Source organism: Toxorhynchites rutilus, chromosome 1 (genome assembly GCF_029784135.1).
Source record: "Toxorhynchites rutilus septentrionalis strain SRP chromosome 1, ASM2978413v1, whole genome shotgun sequence".
Lineage (NCBI taxonomy): Eukaryota > Metazoa > Arthropoda > Insecta > Diptera > Culicidae > Toxorhynchites > Toxorhynchites rutilus.
The window spans coordinates 117,639,015-117,659,277 of record NC_073744.1 but is presented as its reverse complement, the minus strand read 5'-3'; the positions used below and the strand labels follow the sequence as shown (position 1 = coordinate 117,659,277).

Here is a 20,263-nt window from a genome sequence, read left to right as displayed (position 1 = left end):
TCAGATGAAAAAAAATAAATTTATCTAAATTCTCTTAGCAAGTGATAGACGATCAAATTTGATGAAAAAAATCCTTCTACGCATATGTTCGAATTTCAACAATGACAGAGTTATTGAATTTCTTTTTTGTTTCGGACTTTGTTGCCTCAAACTGGCTCTACATTACAAAGTACGCTACGGAATACGATTCTGTTGCTTTCATTTGAAATATGAGGAGATTTAGTATAGGATATAGTAGTGGAACATCTAAATTAGTGGATTTAAATAACATTTTGGAAGTGAAAAACTTAAAAGTTAATTATTTTTAATCTGTTATTATTAATTTCATCCTAAAAATGTATATTAAACTAGATTGTTTCTATCAATTAAATTGAAGCTCTCTAACCGCCCTATAATTTGTTCTTTGACACCCAACTTCTTTCTTTCTTAATTTGGCTGCAATATCGACATAAACAATTCTTGGTGAAAATTCAAGCAAAATCTTCAAAAATCACGATGTTTACCCCACTGTACATGTAATAATCACTTAAATTACACCTTAACGTTGAAAGGTTAAATTTCTTCTTGAAATAAGTCTTATTTGAAATATTAAAAAAATATTTTCTCCAAACTGTATATAATCGAGCCCAAAATTGTATATAATCGAATCACATAAAATCGAGTCTGTATATAATCGAGTCCGGCCTGTAATATCCTTTATTTTTTTTACTTTTCCAATCGTTATTGAATAAAGCAATCCATTTTCTTACTGTTCTAATTGGCGATGAAGATTTCTAATACCCTTTGAAAACTACATATTCTACAATTACGAATTTTATCACTGCATGATATTAATTTTTGTTTTTCAAAATTGTACACAAATACTGTGACACGTTAACTTTGATCAGCAGTCAATTGAATTGACAGATTTATATAGAAAACTTCAATCGTGTTCATTTCAGGAATGGCAGACTCAGACTGACGTGATTATACCCTAGTGCCTATGAAGGACTTGAAGTACCGCAAACCGTTGTTGAATATCAAGTGCTGCGGTAATTCCTGTGTCGATCCATGGCTACAACTGATATACGTACGGGTTCAATTGGTTCTGTTCGGTCAGCCATTTTTTAAATTGGAGGCTTTCTTAATGTATGAGTCAAGAACCTGTATTAGCTGGAATTAGACTCAGGCTGAGCGAACCCTAGATTCGGTCTGAATTTAAAAAAATAACGTAGTACTTTTTTTCTAGAATAAAACGACAAACCGAAGAGCGTCATCTCTTATCAAAATACAATACTTTCTGGACAATTTAACATATCCACTTCATCTTCACCTTTGGAGTTTTCAGCCAAAACAAAAAAAAACTATGTATTAATTGGTCTTGCACAAAAACCTGCCCTCACCATACAAGATCCGCCTTAAGGGGGTATTCTAGTCTAGAAATTAAAAAAAAAATGGGTGGGTTATATCTATGATATAACCGCAAGGTTGACGTGGGACTACCTTAGCTTAGCAATAATTCGTTTGTATTGATTAAATTCTTGATTGAATGAAACAGTTTCCAACTTCAATTGAATTCAATATAATTGCTTTGTGAGTAAAAAGATTGTATAATGCCATGTATGGTAAATTCATGCATTGTGATAGATTATGTTCTTCGTTACAAGTAAATTTCATGCCAGACCTTTTACGTTTGGTTTGATGCCTAGGATAAAATATATGTACGGAAGAATTATCGAGCGATTATTTTATTTTACATTTCCCTCTGAATTTTACATATCTCAAGTGTACGTACTTCTCGAACCGCGAATTCGCTTGAAACTGGAGAGTTCATTCGCTTCTAGTGTCTACACGATTTTCCCAGGTTCCTAAGTTTAGGACAGACATATTCCAGGCTGCACAATGGCAAGCGAGGACAAAAGTACTAACTGTTTGCATTTATTTGCAGAGCTGATTTCCCCAGAAACCTTGGTTTTGAAGTCTGTGTTAGGGAAACACATTTCAATCGGAACAAAAATACCCCCGACTTGCATGAATTTTCTGTTAAGGAACACATTTCGGTGGGAACAAAAGCTCCCCCTACTTTCATGTGTTTGCAATGCCGATTCCTCCATCGCTGATTGGTTTGAAGTCTGTATTAGAGAACATTTTTCTGTGAGAACAAAAGTCCACCTACTTTCATGTATTTGCAATGCCGATTTCCCCAAGGCTGCTTGGTATTGATGCCTGTGTTAGGGAAACCGTAAATCGGGCCAATCAAAACGAGACAGTTAGGGCGTTTAGATAACGCCTAATATTTTACAGTTATTCAATTGTTTATCTAATGAAAAATAACATTTTGTTAGTTGCGATAGATACTGGACCGATTCATTCAAAATCTGATGCTGATATACGGCATCACATTCTGCGCTTGAAGAGGATCCTTTTGTGGCTTTGACCCTGGATAAATATGCCACTCCAACTAAACCAAGCCTCATTATGCGGAACGTTATGTGTTTCTTACAATGTTTTTGTATGCATGAGAAAGTTTAAAATGAGACTCTAGGTGAATAGGTAGGTGAATAGGTGAAATTTGTTTTGCGATGAATATTAAGAATTTTGCGTTTTCCATTCGCTGACGGCAACAACGATCCGGTTCGTTTGTGAATTTGCCTTAGTATCTGTAGAGTCGTTTGTAATTTTGGTGAGTGATTCAAGGTATAGACTTATTTTAGAGGAAAGACTACCTTCATTGTCATTGTGTGTTGCGTCCGCACGCAACCAGCACGATGAAGAAGAAAATTCTGTGTTTTTAATTCGTTTGTATTATACGATAAAAATTTCCTAGAATACATTTTGTGTTGATTTAGTTCATTTTCTTATAAATTAATTTAGATTTACATTTAGTAATCCTCTTCAACTTTTATACTCGTTTTCCGACAAGACTTGACCCTAAGTACGAAAGTATCTTTGTAAGGCCTAAATAAAATAATTTAAAGCGAGAATTATGCATGACAAATGAATACTATAAGATTGATAACCTCCAATCCGTCCTCAAATATATCTGGCGATTTGGTTTTAAAGTATGCTTTTGTATCTGTTGATTTTAATGATATTCATCTATAGTTTTTAGTTTAATAATATTTCATTGAACCATACCTGATATAAGAATCAATATAATTATAAGCATAGAATTTAGGATAAAATTTAGAATTTGTCAAATAATTGAAGTTCACTTATGAGGAGCGTGGCTTTTGACAATTACGTACAATTTATGATGTTTTTTGTTTATTCTTCTTCCCTACCATACTGTCAGTTCAATCTATTTTTGTGCGAGGCCTAACGTTCACGGCGGCGCTTGCAACACTCCCCCCTCAGTACGTTGAAAGTCATCCTGAAAAGTACTCTTTCTAACGCCGACGTCGAGGCCAGCTATCTTCACTGCAGGTCGTTCTAGAATACCAGCTGATGTTTGGACTGTTACTCTTCTTACCTGACCATCTTTTGCTTGACTGGTGGCGATAACTCTGCCTTTTGGCCACACATTCCTAGGATGTTGAGGATCCACGATCACGACAATGTCATCAACCGCTATGAGCTTCGCTGGCGTAAACCATTTAGACCTTCTGGTTAGACACGGCAAATAATCGTAGCGCCATTGCTTCCAAAAAAAAATTGGCTATTGATTGTGACAGCTCCCATGACCGTTTCAGTGCTACGCCTGTATCTTCGCAAGTCACTAGAGGTTTCATACAATTAGCAGCTCCCAGACTTCACTGTTAAGGACTTCATCACTAGGTAGTCTTGGTAACTTCAACTGTTGCAGATTACGCTTCACGGATTGCACCAGCCTTTCCCACGCGGCACCCATGTGTGGAGATCCAGGAGGTATAAACTTCCATGTTGTGTTCTCGTTGACAAATTCCTCTAACATCCGTTCTTGGTTGACACTCTCCAACAGAATGGATAATTCTTTAGAGGCACCCTGGAAGTTTGTGCCTCTATCGCTGTAAATGTCAATGGGGATACCACGCCTTGAAATAAAGCGGCGCAATGCCATGATACAGGAACCTGTATTCAATGTGTGCGCGATTTCAATATGTATTGCTCGCGTAGTAAGGCATGGTATTAGAACACCCCAGCGTTTATCAGTTCGACGTCTGACAACTACCAACATAGGTCCAAAATAATCTATCCCTATGTAGGAAAATGGTCTGGCGAAGGCGGCTAGTCGTGCGTGGGGTAAATCGGCCATAGCCAGTGGAATCACCTTGGCTCTCTCAATCTTACATTTATGACAATTGGATCGAACCTTTCGAAAAGTAGAGTTAAGCCGAGAGATAGAATAACGAAGGCGAAGTTCGTTGATTACAGTTGTGTGATTGATGTGGTTCTTCTGTTCATGATAGTGTTGCATTACAAGGTGCGTTGTGTGATGTGCTGGTGGGAGTATAACAGGGTTTTTAGTTTCCTGATTGGCATGATCACAAGCTTGAATTCTGGTTCTGCTTCGTAGAACACCGGCTGCGTCAATGTATGGAGCTACACGGAATATAGGGCTGCCTTTTGGTAGGAGCACGTTAATATCGGTTTGACGATTACGAAGAAGTGCGATTTCATCGCAATAACAGTCCATCTGTGCTTCGCGATAAAGTAGATTGGTTGCTTCCACAATCTCGAACTGCTCCAATGGACCGGTCGTATAAGATTGCCCTTTGATCTTTTTGCGAAGGTTTCTAATGAAGCGCAGGACGAAAGCTGTAATTCTCTGTAATTTTTTCCAGTTTGAGTATTTTCCGGTTGGTATGATTCGTACAAAAGCTTCACAGTGAAGAAGCAGATGCGGTCGAAGCTCAAGATCAGTTGTTCCAACAGTAAATGGTGCTCGTGGCCACTCCTGCTCCGATCTCCGTAAAAAATCGGGTCCTATAAACCATCTGCTGCCCGTGGATACATCGGGTATTCGCTCCCATTTTGTTCCATCGTCGGCTACATTTTTCTTCGATGGTACGTAACGCCAGTCACGCAAGTTCGTACTATCTAGAATTTCGCTTATCCGACATCCTACATATGGACTGTAGCGGCGATGGTCCGAGTTCAACCAACACTGCAAGTTACGGGAATCGGTCCAAAAATAACGTTTTGATACGGTAATGGTGAGCGATTTAGTTATGCTGTTCGCTAGTCGCACGCCTAATACTGCGCCTTGCAGCTCACATCTCGGTGTTGACAGGTATTTCAATGGTGCTACCCGGGTCTTCGCGCTAACCAAGGAGCACTCTACCTGGTCACCTTCTTCAAAGCGCAAAAAAACTGCTGCTGCAAATCCATTATCTCCGCCGTCCATGAACGTATGCATTTGTACTGCGGTATTTGAGTTTGCTGAAATCACTGACCGAAAGCAGCGAGGGATCTTGACCTTCTCAACAAGCGGTAACACCTTTAGCCAAATCAGCCACTTTTAAAACAGTTTATCTGGGATTGGGTCGTCCCATTGCACCCCCGATCTCCAAACTTCCTGCAGCAGTACCTTAAGGTACATTAATACATGCGCTATCAACCCCAACGGATAAAAAATCATCATAAGGGTGCGTAAAAGTTCCCGCTTCGTTGGACAACGGGTACCTGATAGCAATTCAGGATTATGTCGAGCGTTGTTCATAATTATGTTGGCATATATACAGTTAGCTTTGGCTTCCGATGCGCAACAAGCAAAAAACCACACATTTCGGAGGCACCAATTTTCATCTAAAGAATACTCAAATTTCGTTTCATTTTAAAATAATATTCAGAACTAACAAAATTATTAAATAAATTTGAAATCCTAAGTGAACAATGCAGTTGTGTCTTGGATACCATGAACTTCTTGTATACAAGTAAGGTGCGATAAACGTTAGTTATTGTTCTATTCATAAATGGGTCGTCTTCTCGGTGCAATTTTCACTACAATTGTACACTCTGTCCAACTTCTAGAAGACCACCCTGATTCTATTTCGTTGCAACACAGTTAGAATTTCAACAAGATATATTCGTACATTGTTGAATGCTTAGAATAAAGTATATTTAACTTCAATTTCGTTCGAAAGGGTTGTTTGTTTATTTATTGTGCCTTAATATGATAATTTCAGCTGTCCAGTTTCTATAAGACCATTTCATAATTCATAAGTATTATCAATGGAAAACTCAGAACGATCGGCTGATTTACATGTCAATAATTGGCAACCTTGCCATTTCGCCTAAAAACTTGGAAAATTCATGTTGGAATACTATTTACCAAATGCTGCTGAACGATTATCTCGATATTTTCTCCATGTTTCCGAAATTGCGACCTTCAGCTCTTCAATCGTGGTGTACCGTTTTCCCTCAGTGCAAATTCTGCGTACAAGAATCCCCCTAAGATTTTCAACAGGATTCATGTTTGGAGAGTGAGCCGGCCGGTCCAAAAAATTAAGTTTTTGGTTCTTAATCCATTGCTTAGTTTCCTTGTTGATATGAATATGGTATGATATGTGCATTTTTTGTGACGATATCCACGCAAAAACGGTAGGAGAGAGGATTTCAGAACAGGCATGTATTCCTTGAATGATATGAAAGCTATCTTGAGCTTTCCGGTTGCACAGAATCCCGCCCAAACCATGCACGAGCCTCCACCAAAATTCCTGGTTGAAAAATACTGTTCCGTCTTCCGTAAATCGCGCCAGTACCCGTTGAAACCATCAGAACCATCCAAATTAAACATTTTTTCGGCAGCGAAGATAACGTATACATTTAAAAACTTTTCGTTATGGTAAATAGCAAAATGTATTCTTTTGGAAACATTCTTTGTCACAACATACCATGTCCCACTGTCGGTTGATAGGAGCTTTGGCAAAACTTAGACGTCTTCCGATGTGTGATGGTGTAAGATGAGTGCTTTAACCTTTTAACCTCTTTATTTGAGGATTTTTTCCCAAACTTGTCGAATTATCACCCAAGTAACATTTTGATTGAAATATTGCTTTATTTGCATAAGCGATTTTGAGGTATTCGAAGCTGTTCTAGCTTGTTCCCCCCTATTCCGGTCAGAGAGCTTCGATTTACGTGGAGCTCTCTCCTACTTATCATATCCTTCGTCATTCGTCATTTTAATTGAGCACTACTTGATGGGTTCGTCAAATACAATGAGCAGTTTCTCTGATACCAACATTTTCTTGGTGAAATGCATCGATTTGTCTTTCTTTTCTCTCCGTGAGGACTTTTCCCTTTGGCATTTTCCAGATTAATTGATCAAAACAACTAAAACAACGGAAAAAGTGTAACTAGTCTTAGAGAAACTTGAAAAATACAAAACCTTTGGTTTACGCTCAGCGCTCGCACACACACATATGAAAATCATGCAGTATATGGTAGTCACTAATACACTAGAATATAAGTTGAAGCACCGTTTGTTTACAATAGCACAAAGCAGCCAGATTATCACCTGGCCTTAAGTTGGACAGAGTGTATTCGTTCGATAAAATCTTTTCGGACGAATTGCAAAAAGAGTTAATTTTGCTGAGTAAACATTTTCGCTACGGCAATTGGATCTCGGTCTAATACATCATTGAGAGTTACCATGTGGATCCTGTTAACATTATGATGTATATGATAAAGATGACAACACCAGAAATGATAGAAAAAAATCATTGATATTGAGATGAATGATCGGGGAGAGAAATTTCGAAAAATCTCCTACATGACATTCCAATTTCAAGCTTTAAAAAAACATTAAAGCTAGAAGGGTGCGTACTTCAGTGATTATACATTGCCATCATTGATTTATTGTAAAATACGGAAATGTATAAGCTATTAGATTGGGCAGAAAGTTATCCATTATTTTCTCGTCAGCTGGTTGGCTCGCGTAATATCGATCATACAATTTCAGGTTTAGGCATGACATTCCACACTAAAAAAATCTTTTGCTGTTTTTTGTTTGGTTCATTCTGTTGTGAGTTACATCGTGTTAACAATGGAGAAGGGAAAATTCGGTACATTTTATACTATTTCTTATATAAATACGAAAATGCAAGCCAGACCGCTGAAATTGTGAATGGTGTTTATTGCGCCGATACTGCAACAGTAAAATATGTGCAATTTGATTTTTTTTTCGGATTCTGATGTTTAAATGCATCCACCATATAGTCCGGACTCGGCACCAAGCGATTACCACCTTTTTCTCGCATTGCAAAATTTCCAGAGTGATAAGAAATCGAGAAAAATGCAAGGAAAACAATAAATTATGGAAAAAGAAAAAAATACTAAAAAGTTGCTTTTAATTTTCAATAGAAAAAAATAACACAAACAATGTCAACGATTTCGTAATCATTACAGCTAACCACATCTTGCTGATTCATGAATTAATTGGCAAAAATAAGACCAACACTCTAAACACACCTGGTCCATCTAAAAACTCTACATAATACATATGTTCATATTCTTACTCGTTATACAACCAATTATCAATTTCAATGGTTAGCTTTTACTCTATCCGTCATAAGCAACCTAAACTGAACGGAAACCAAAATACAACAAAAGGTGTGGAAAGCACGCTTCCTCTTGCCACAGGATTTCCACATACCCAAACACAAACTCGGGTGACCACTAGCTAAATCAACTTCATCATACCGTTCTGCTTGAGGCAAGGACGTTTTGTCTGAACCACCCCTTACCGCAATCCAAATGTCCACACGTGCCAACTTAACTTGGCTTGTGCGGAGAAAATTATTCATGGGGATCGTAGAAGCGATAAACTAATTATGTGCACGTAAACAACAACAACAACAACAAAGTATGTGTACCCGTACCCGGCATGAATATCACCGGAGACACACTTGTGCAAATCTGTTGGAACCACCCTACTCACCCTAAACGCTGCAAAACTATCGAATTAGTTGGTAGTTGAACGTATTAATTTGGTGTTTTGTTTTATTCGCTTTCACGATTGATTGCGTGCGGTTTGCGTTTGTCACCCAAACACAAAATACTGTGTGGAAAGTGGTTTCCTATCTATTGATATTCTGTTCGAATATCTTAACACAATTTGAAAAAAAAATATATAAAAGGATGCTTGAAATTAATTTTGATTCACTAAAATAACGTAGATAAACAATAACAAGAATAAAATCTATTGGAATTATCGATTATAAGTTGAATCAAAATGGTTGAATGAAATTCGGACCGAATAGTTTTATCATTCCCAATAATTCGCTCTGAATAAATTCAGAGCCATACACCACGAATCGTCACGGCGACAGAATGCAAGTTTATGACTCTTTTGAGGTTTTCACGATAATAACCACAGTTCGACGCTCTGAGGAAGGGTAAAGGCTCTGGTTCTGTACTATCCTTTGTGTGTTTGATTTGTGCTGATTTATAAACAGTTTATATTATCCTTCTCCCCCAAAAATCATTCCTCCGTTTAATGTGGGGTTTTTTCATGGAGGCGAGCAATACGTTCAGTTCAAATGCAGACAAATGGAATTTGGCAGAGATAGCTGGTTTATAGCGCAATGAGCTGCACGAAATTAAATAATTGTTGGCACGGAGAGCATAATGATAAAACGAGACGACTAATGTATTGATCCCCGTACCCTTGGAATAATCACGAAAATTTACGATCGCATTGGTACATAGAAATCATCGTTTCGTGATTAATCCGAGTTATGAATGAAACTGATTTTATTGATAATTTGAGGGTCGTGCCGATTTTCGGAATTGACTATCTGATTATCTTATTATTCGTTAAATTCGATGGAACAGTTTACGTTATGTTCTACCAGCTTACGGTCATCAGGGCGACTTAAGCAAATTGTTCGCGAATTTATACGCCAAGTAAGAGTGAGATTCGCAGATATCCAGTGCATGAAACAGCAGCTTTTTTTTAATTCATTTGTTATGTTATTGAGGGTTTTGATGTCGTTCGATCAATCAGACTCTACTATAAATCTTCTACTTCAAACACGACTGAGGTTCATTTTGGTAACATGGTTCTAGTATAGCGGTGAGAGGGCGATCAATGAGGAAGTGCCCCAGTGAGAGCATCTATGGATCAACAGGATCAGTTTGAGCGGCATAGAGTGTTCAGAAATTTGAGATAGCTGGCAAATGCGATTTACTATTTAACTACTTTTGGAAAACTTTGTTTCCTTCATGTGGTAAAATAATTCCTTTCAAGAATTGTATCTGAAGATAATTTTATTTTATAATGATAAGATTTAGTAGAAAACTAATGTTGTATCCAAATGTCGACAACGTATCGTTGTCATCACGGATAAACTTCATTTTGTTTTCACCGTTAAATGGAAATAAAGCCGATAAGCGAAACGACAGAAGGACAGATTACCCATTAACTAACTTGCGTTAACTAGCATTAATTAGGGTGATGCTCACAGTTACGTTACTCCTCTTGCTTGAACGCCATCTCGAAAACTGGAGAGCAAACGTCAAAATTAAGGTAATCATTCTACAGGTATACACCTACAAAATGAGAGGTGCTCAGATTTTTAAAAAATGTCACCGAATTTCAGTGTTTGAAGATGTCACACTTTTTAATCAACAAATTTCAGAAAGCATTTCATTTTTGACAGAAAACATGCCATTTCTTGCCTTGAATCGTCAAATAGGCAAATAATGTCATGTGTCCCCCAGCGCTTTAAAATGTTTATATGCATGGGAACCAGACATATCTTTCTTTTTCTTTTTTTTTCTTTTTTCATCTTTTTTGGGATTGCAGGAGCGCATGAAGGAGAGCATTATCTATATCGGTCTGGACCGTGTATGTGGCAAAGTATGCGGAAAGTTTATTTGTCTTTTGTTTCGCTCGCTCGTTAACATCTAATATTGCCATCAGTAGAACCCCGATTATCCGCGAAATAGTCGGGCTAGGTCACCGCAGATAACTAAAATCGCGGATAATGCGATATACGAGGATATTTCAGCGTGAAAACTATGTTTTATCAATTAAGTAATCATTAGCCTTACAGAATCCATCTGTAAGGTCGTGTGCACCAGTAGTAAAATAATATAAAAGCCAAAACCAGAACAAAAGAGCAAGTCTTTAAGTCACACTGACAAATTTTGGGGAGCTCTATAGAATTATTATGAAACTCGCTTTCGTGGATAATCCGCACCGCGCCATAAAAATGAATCCCAATTCTGCATTACTCGATAATTAATGAAGCAAACGAAACCAAATTAGGTATATGTAGGTTTTAGGGTGTAATAAATGTTTTCACGGTGGTTAGACACTCCACCCCCCTCTCTAAGTGGGGGGCTGCCATACAAATAAAACACAAATTTCTGCATTATTCGAGAATTAATCAAGCAAACGAGACCAAATTTGGCATGTGAAGGTTTGAGGGTGCAATAAATGATTCTATGGTGGTTAGATACATCTCCCTCCCTTAGAGTGGGCTGTCATACAAATGAAAAACAAATTTCTTCATAACTCAAAAACTAATCAAGCAAATAGAGCCAAATTTGGCATGTTAAGATTTTACGGGGCACGAAACGTTTCTATGGTTAATGGGCACTCCTCCCCCCTCTCTAAAGGGGAGAAGAGCGAGGAGTCTGTGTCTGAAAATAATCTGATATTATAATGATGAGTCAGAGGCGAACCAGCTCAGGAGGCTGAAAGCCTCTCAAATAAAGAATTAAAAAAAAATATAATGATGAGTTTTGGTAGAAGTACTAGGATTTTTTTAGTAAAAGATATATTCAACGGGGTCGATTAGAAGATCAATCCATGAACAGTTCTACGATTGGACTCATGAATTTGCGCTTAGTAAGAAAACGTGAATGTTTGAAGGATTGATAACAAAAAACAAATATTGTGCGGGACGAAGTTTGCCGGGTCAGCTAGTATATTATACAAATGCCTACCAGTACTTGTGAGTCATGGCATTTTCTGTCATTTTTACGCTTATTTAATGTAATAAATCGGGATGACAAAACAAGCTAAAAATCAATTTTGGATAGGGGAGATGGGGGTAAGACGGATATGTTAAGGAAAACTTCAATTGTATCTTTGGAAACTCATGTTTTCAAACATTTAAAAGCAGTTTCTTACAGTTCAACATACTGGTTTTCGAAATAACTGGCCAAATGTTTTATGAAAATGTGTTTTTCCATGTTTTTTACTGAAATTAAAAAAAAGCCGAAAAGTAGAACATTCTTATCGGTGCGGGTATAATGGACATGTAGTGGGGGGATATGGACAGGTTCATAATATACGAAGCGTAAATGTTTATCGCTCGCGAGAGGAATAATTTCACTCTCTCCCAGTGTTTGTGCGTCCAGTAACTGAAATAGAACAAGAAGAGAAAGCAATATAAAAAAGAGTTCAATCCCTTCTTCCCTTCCCTTCAAGAGACGAATGAACTTTCTCTCTTTAATTCAATAACTTCCTTCCTTCTCCCCTTAACCTTCCATCACGCATTGGATGTGATTATAGATATGACTGTCCATTTCACCCCCTAGTGCAATTATTTCAATAATTTAAATTTATCACTTACGAATGAATTTACTTTTGCGCACATACCTAATATCGCTTCTTTGTCAACTCACAAAATCGAAATATAACCATCAGCGAGTTCAAATTTGCAATTAAACCACTCAAAATGCTTAATATCGAAGCCGCAAAAGTTACATCCACACGCGGAATCATGTTCGATTTTCGGTTTTTGTTTCTTTATTCCACTTTTGATCAGTATTCATTGTCATAGGATGGTTTAAATATTATAGAATAGCATGTAGAATGGTTTCCCATCAACAGAAATTTGAAATTCATAATGCAACTATACAAATCATCCACCTGTCCATCATACCCCAACTGTCCGTCTTACCCGCGGCTCCCCTATATAAACTGCGAAATTGTCAGTAAAACAAATGTATTGTTTTCATCTATCGAGTTTCATAACAGTTCATATAGGGTTGGGGAAAAAGAAATGTCGTATTTGTGATCGAAATTTGACGCTTTATTTAACATACTTGAAATTATCCAATTTAAGTCAAATATGCGCCGTTTTGTTCGCAAAGTTGTTGCCATTTAGAAGGCAACTTCATTATCCCCCCCCTTATACAACCCCCCTTCTTTATTTGCAAAAAACTCAGCCAGTTTTCGCAAGCCTCTTTTGAGGCCAACTTAGTATCATCAAGAGCGTTTTGGATGGACCGGAAGAGATGATAATCACTTGAAGCCAGGTCCGGAGTATACGGTGGGTGCAATAGGACATCCCATCTGAGCTCCCGTAGCTTCTGGCGGGTCATCAAAGATGTGTGAGGCCGAGCGTAGTCCTGGTGGAAAACAACACCATTCCTATTGATCATTTCTGGCCGCTTCTGGTCAATCGCCCAAGCTGCTCACAGTAGAGAACCGAGTTGAGGGTCTGGCCATAGTTAGGCAGCTCATAGTGGATGATTCCCTTCCAGTCCCACCAAACACACAGCAAAACCTTCCTGGCCGTCAATCCGGGCTCGCCGCGCTTCGAACCCGACTTTTTTCGTACGTGATCCACTTTTCATCACCAGTCACCATCTTCTTCAAAAATGGGTCGAGTTCGTTCCGTTTCAGCAGTGCATCACAGGCGTTGATTCGGTCTAAAAGATTTTTTTGCCTTAACTCGTGTGGCACCCATACATCCAGCTTTTTTTGGAATCCAATCTTCTGTAAATGGTTCCAAACGGTTTTATGGTCCATACCCAGTTCCTGGCCAATCGAGCGAGTGCTCACATGCCGGTCTTCTTGGATGATTTCAACGATTATATCGGTTTCCACGACGATTGGCATACCAGTATGGGGTGTATCTTCGACAGCCACTACACCAGAACGAAATCGATCAAACCAACGCTGTGCTGTGCGAATCGTTGCAGTATCGGGTCCATAAACTACACGAATTTTTTCGGCCGCCTTCATTGCAGTTTTACCTCGCAGGTAGCAAAAAATTAAAATATGGCGAATTTCTTGCTTGGTGGACTCCATCTTTGACGCGCTATAACTTAAGACTGAAAAGGACAATCATAACACTGTCAAAACGACACTTATAGCACAGATTGTCGTCTTTAAATAGCCGTATAGTATGACCCGATGCGATAAGTACAACACAAGATATGTTTAAGTGTTGCCATATATTGACAATATACGACATTTCTTTTTCCCAAACCAATATAATACTTACAATCATGTTGTCGGAACAACAAATCACCTACTAGGAAGAATAATTCTGCACTACATGCTCACAAAGTGCAGAAGACACCAAACAGGAATGAGAAGCAAAATGTCACTGTCAAACCCGTACCCGGACACTCCATACGCTATTTCTTACCAACTCGTGTTGCATCGTGACGGATGATGAAGCCTACATGGAGTTCTACTTCCATCAACTTCCTAAATATCGAAATTCGCAAGTAGGTAGAGACAATCTTTCTGGAACTATAAACGGTGAGATATACAAAAAAAATCTTCATAACGTTCCTTGCCATTTCTGAAGAAGCACAAAGATACAACTTCGTTTTGGTCTGACGTAGTGTTCTGCGGAAGCGTTTTCGCATAAGGGTGGGCTATTGTGAGGACAACACATTGTAAGTATTCCAGAATAATTGAAAACGAGTTGGAGTTGAAGAAAGTTTAGATGAACGGCTTGGTTGATCTTGAACGGGTTGCCGAAAGACCGGAATGGAATGAATTTTACATGAATCCAAATTAGAGCAAATCACTATTCATCACAAACGTACGTCATGGAGCTGAAGGCTTTCACCAACATCTGGACTTATAGCGGACGATCAGGGCATAGAATATTCAAAAAGTATCACCGGGCTTTATTTTCCAAAGTGATCTCCAGTATGATTATTATTGATTCTATTATTACGCTAGTTCGGACTGAATGACTGATTCCGATTGAGACAAATTTTATTCTGGAGAAGAAACTAATCATGGATATCTTCAAACATGTACTCATGACTTTGATCCAATTGAACATCATTTATCCACATCAAGCATTGAAAATTCAATTCCCACCTGGTTGTGAATAATGCCAGTGCTTATAAACTATCAGACAAAGAACGCTATACAGTGGTAGACATTCGTTTAGCCGCACCCTATTTTTCCTCGATATTTTTAAAAATAAGTCAATTCTTTGTACAGTTTTGCTCATAATAGACGATTATTGTTTATTTTCATCGAATTCATTGTAAAAAAAGGATAAATTCACTTTTTGTTTTCTAAGTAATTCACATATGTGGAATCAGGGTGGACATTCGTTTAGCCGCATCCTAAAATTTCAATAAAAGAAAATTTGTGCGGCATATTTCGAGTCCAACCGGTAGCTAATATTTAGTAGTCCACCTCCATTTCGGATCACTTTGAAAACTCGATTTTGAATCGAGTCAGACAGCTTTTGAAGTGTTGCCATATTGATTATAGCCCAACATTCCTGAATTACTGCCTTGAGACTGGAAATGTTGTCAAATTGTCATCCGTTTGCATAGACCATCCGGCCAAGATTCTCTATGGGATTGCAATCGACTGCCAGCAGGTCATTCAAGAAGCGGAATGTCCTTCTCGGCAAATTATGCCTTCGATTGCTTGGAAACGTAGATCTATGCATAATCCTGCTGATAAAACGACATCCTCGGAAGTATTATTCTCAATATTGCCAATCAAAACGTCCTCCAGTAATTGAAGATACTTTTCGGAGTTCATTCGGGTGAAAATGAAACAAATGAGGAGCTTGCTGTGATAGGAAACGGCTCCCCACACTGTCAAACTTCCGCTTCAATCTCACGACATGCCGTTGACTTAAATTGTACCAATAGCAAATGTAACAGTCCGGACCATCCAAATTGAATTTTTTTCGCCGGAAAATACAACATTTCTCCATTCTAGTTTTCATTCCATGTATTGCCGGGCGAAAATGAGATGGTTCTGCTTATGGGTGGCGGTCAGTTTCGGCTTCCCTTGAGGTTTCTTCCACATGTTTGGTGACTTATTCAAGATGCGCGCAATATGCCTCTTGGTTGCTGGAACAACCGATTCTGTAATAATGTATGAGCAGGACATCGTTTCCTAGTTGCTTCGTGTCTTATTCGACCTTTAAGACGCAAAGTAACTTTGATGTTCCCATTTGTTGGTCGTAATATCCCATTTTTCTGGCACTATTTAAAAAAAATTCCGTACCACTTTCTCAGATAGCCCAATTTTTGTTACGATCGAGCGATTAGAAAACTTTGGTTCACTGAATATCTTTATTATTTTTCGCCCCTCTTCCGTCAATAGAATACCTTTCGCCATTCCTTTAAATTCTACGTAAATCACTAATTTGACAAGAAGTTGACGTTGCACATCTAATAGTTATCTTGTAAATTGAACATTTTCAAAAAACACAGATAAAGGCTTGGTAATTATGCGAGAATTCTATTTTTATGCCCTGCGGCTACGTATGTCTCGGGAAAACACGACGTTTGAATGTTTATATCCACCGATGCCGCCTTATGTGTATGTGTGTGTGTGTGTGTGATTGTGACGCACGTCTTTTCAATAAAAGTGACTTAAATATACTATCACTACAGCAAATAAGTATCCCGATAAAAAAAATTGTAAGGGGTTATATCTAGGACACGGCCGTTTTTTTGACGTAGAACTACGCAATTACACTATGCAATCCACTTATTTACCACTTCGAATATTATTTTAAAAATGCATCGAAATTTTTGAAATAACTTTTTTTTATTATTACTACTTCAGTAGTGAAAATTTTCATTTGAAATTCGAACAATATCTAACCTGGCCTGGCCTGGCCTGATAAACTGATAGAGAATAATATGGATATCGCTACCAGGCTGTAGATTTACATATTAGATATATAATATATAAATATATTCCATTTACGATTGAACAGCGCTGCCAACTCGCACCAGATTTTCTCATTCCCACTCAGATATCGATCATCAACTATAAACACTTTTGCTTCTATATTCCGCTTGAGGTGGAATTGAACCCCACAACATGCAATAGTAAGGAATTCCTACGGGGATTTGAAAGCATGAAATATACGTTGTATCTAAATAAATGCAGTGTATATCTATACAGTAAAACCTGTTTTTGTGCGGTTTTTTTTTGTGCGATTTTTTTTGTGCGGTGTATGAATTGAAGCAAATTTGACGAAGTTATCGTCCATTTAGTTTTTTTCGATGGTTTATATTCATTTCAGTGCGAAAAAAGCATATTTGCGTCTCAATTATCCACTTCTGAAATCACTCCCCTCCCCTCATCAAATGCTCTAAGTTTTTCTAAGTTTTTGCATGACATGTTTTCTCACAGCAACACGTTTCGACATGCAACTAAAGACACAAAACAGCCACGCGCAACTGAAAAGGCAAAGTGTTCCATCGCAAAGCAGGTAAACAAAAGAAAATTTAACGGTGAATGGTGAGGATTTGAGTTATTTTCTTGGGGAAACTTTTTCATGCGGTCCACATCTACCGCACAAAAAAAGTTTTTTCAAAATGTGTACCGAACACGATATTTTAAAGCTGCTGGTGAAGTTTTGCACGATTTTTTTTATGCGACTTTTTTTGTGCGGTCCCTATCCCCCGCACAAAAAAAGGTTTGCCTGTATTCCAAAATCCTGGATACTCTTCCATATTCGCACTAGCTCAAACATTTCCCGTATGCATCTTTTTTGTCGTAGCACACTTTGATACAGATGGCTTCTTCTTCTTATATCGAGCTGTGTGTGTATACACTGAAGTCCCTTTTTACGCGGTTTTATTTTACGCGGATTTTTTACGCGGTTTTTGGAGTTTACGCGGATTTTGGAATTTACGCGCTTTTATTTTACGCGGTTTTTGTTTACGCGGCACGTATCCCCCGCGTAAAAAGCGGCACCAGTATATTTGAAATCAGCATTAGGTATGAATGATAGCCCTGAGAAGGGCCTTGGTGGAAAAAAAATGGGTGGGTTACCGTTGTCTTAATATGTATTTGTATTGTATTGAATAAATTATCGATTGAATGAAACAATTTTCGAATTCAATTGGATTCAACATATTTGCTTTGTGAATAAAAAGTTTGTAAAATATGTGAACGGAAGAATTGTCATACGATCATTGAATTTTACATTTCCCTTTGAATTTATTGCACATCTCATGTTTACGTAGTACTCGAACCGCGAAAGTTCATTCACCTCTAGTATCTGAAATGACAATGTTCCCAGGCTTCTCAGTTTGAAAGTAAGTTTTAGGGAAACATATTCCGGTCGGCAAATCGACAAGCGAGTACAAAAGAACTCAACACCAAAAAATACCCCCAGACGTGATAGAATCCTTGTGGGCAATTTCGACCAATCAGAAATGGGTATTTCCGTTAGGATAGAGGTTGAGATTTTTCAATTGTTCGATAGTTAGTTTTATGACATATATTATTTTATTCAATATAGAAAATTGTTATCGAGTGCCGAAATCGATTGACGCAAAAATTTCTTAACCCATCATGAAATGACTAAGCAATAAGCGTTTGAAATTGGACAATTTCCACGATGTACTCGATTTTCGATTTTCAATTGGTACCCCAATATCTTCCCGAAAGACGTAATCCTACGTCAAAAACATTCCTAGTTGTTTTGTAAGTGTTTCAAGTTTTTTTTTCAAGTGCTGATAAACGAATGTCTATCACTGTAGAGTAATTCCAAATGAAATCGACAAATGACAAAAAATGAGTATTTTTGATTCGAATGAAAGTGTGTATTCCGTTTGGGTTAGAGGAAATATGAGTTTTCCACAGCAATTGGGAATTTTTTGACTCAAGCGTAACTTTTGAAAAGGGCGTGTTGATTTGAGTAAGAGAAATCTTTGATAATTTATATCTCTCAAAAACTATGAGTCGTACCGAAATAGTGTCTTAGAAAGAATTATAGAGTATTGATGGTTGAATATGAAAAAAATGTACACTGAGAAAAAAAAATAATACTCTTTTTTTTATTTACAAAATAAAGATTCAATTTGCAATATCCAAAATACATATTTTTCAAATTTTTTTTAATTTTTTTCACACAAAATAGAAGTCATGCAGAAAATTTAAAAAATGGGCCCAAGATGGTAAAACTATTCTTGACAAACTTTGTGGAACATAAAATTTTTAGGAATTTTCGAAACTTCGAATTTTTGCATGTTAACAATCATTTTTAGCCACAAATTATGAATTCTGATGTGATTTAAAACAAAAAAGGTCATTATCAATCTTCTTCTAAATGTAGCCATTCTCGAAATATTTTAAAAAATATTTCTAATTTATTGTCTTTTTTATAGTAAATAATCCCTTTTAATATGTTTGTCGTGTTATACCGTCATGTTCATGAAATTTTATGAATTTGCTTATAATTTCCAACAACTTTTCCAAATGCATCATCATGGTTCATTTTTTGACTCAAGCGTAACTTTTGAAAAGGGCGTATCGATTTGAATAAGAGAAATCTTTGATAATTTATATCTCAAAAAATATGAGTCGTACTGAAATAGTGTGTTGGAAAGAGTTATAGAGTATTGTTGGCTTAATTTGAAAAAAAATATACACTGAGAAGAAAAAATAGTACTCTTTTTTTATTTACAAAATAAAATTTTAATTTGCGATATTAAAAAATATGTATTTTTTTTTATATTTTGTTCATTTTTTTCATATAAAATAGAAGTCATGAAGAAACTTTAAAAAATGGGCCCAAGATGGTAAGACTATTTTTGACGAAATTTGTGGAACATCGAATTTTTAGGAATTTTCGAAACTTCGAGTTTTTGTATGTTAGCAATCATTCTTAGCCACAAATTATGAATTCTGATGTGATTTAAAACAAAAAAAGGTTATCATCAATCTCCTTCCAAATGCAACCATTCTCGAGATATTTAAAAAAAATATTTCTAATTTTAATTCTTTTTTATACTAAATAATCTCTTTTAATATGTTTGTCGTGTTATACCGTCATGTTCAGAAAATTTTATGAATTTTCTTATAATTTCCAACAATTTTTTTGATTGATTGGAGTTTGTATTAAGATAAAAAAGATTTTTTAGTTTCGCTACGTTTTGTATTACCCCACATGTCTTCGATTGTTTCGTAACGTAACTCCTAAACATATGTCTCTACCACAACGATGTATTTGGAAAAGTTGTTGGAAATTATAAGCGAATTCATGAAATCTTATGAACATGATGGTATAACACGACAAACATATTTAAAGGGCCTATTTACTATTAAAAAGACAATAAATTACAAACAAACAAAAATTCAAAGTTCCGAAAATTC

At 37.0% G+C, this 20,263-nt stretch overlaps 2 protein-coding genes across 3 annotated transcripts in view; one reads left to right on the top strand and one right to left on the bottom strand.

The window, feature by feature from the left end:
• The window catches only part of LOC129771206 (lachesin-like), a 156,279-nt gene that overhangs the window by 2,204 nt on the left and 133,812 nt on the right, over positions 1–20,263 (top strand). The gene's annotated exons all lie outside the window — the stretch shown is intronic.
• Positions 3,707–5,317, bottom strand: LOC129761374 (uncharacterized). Its single transcript, XM_055759096.1, has one exon. The coding sequence runs from the start codon at positions 5,315–5,317 to the stop codon at positions 3,707–3,709; it is 1,611 nt and encodes a 536-aa protein (XP_055615071.1).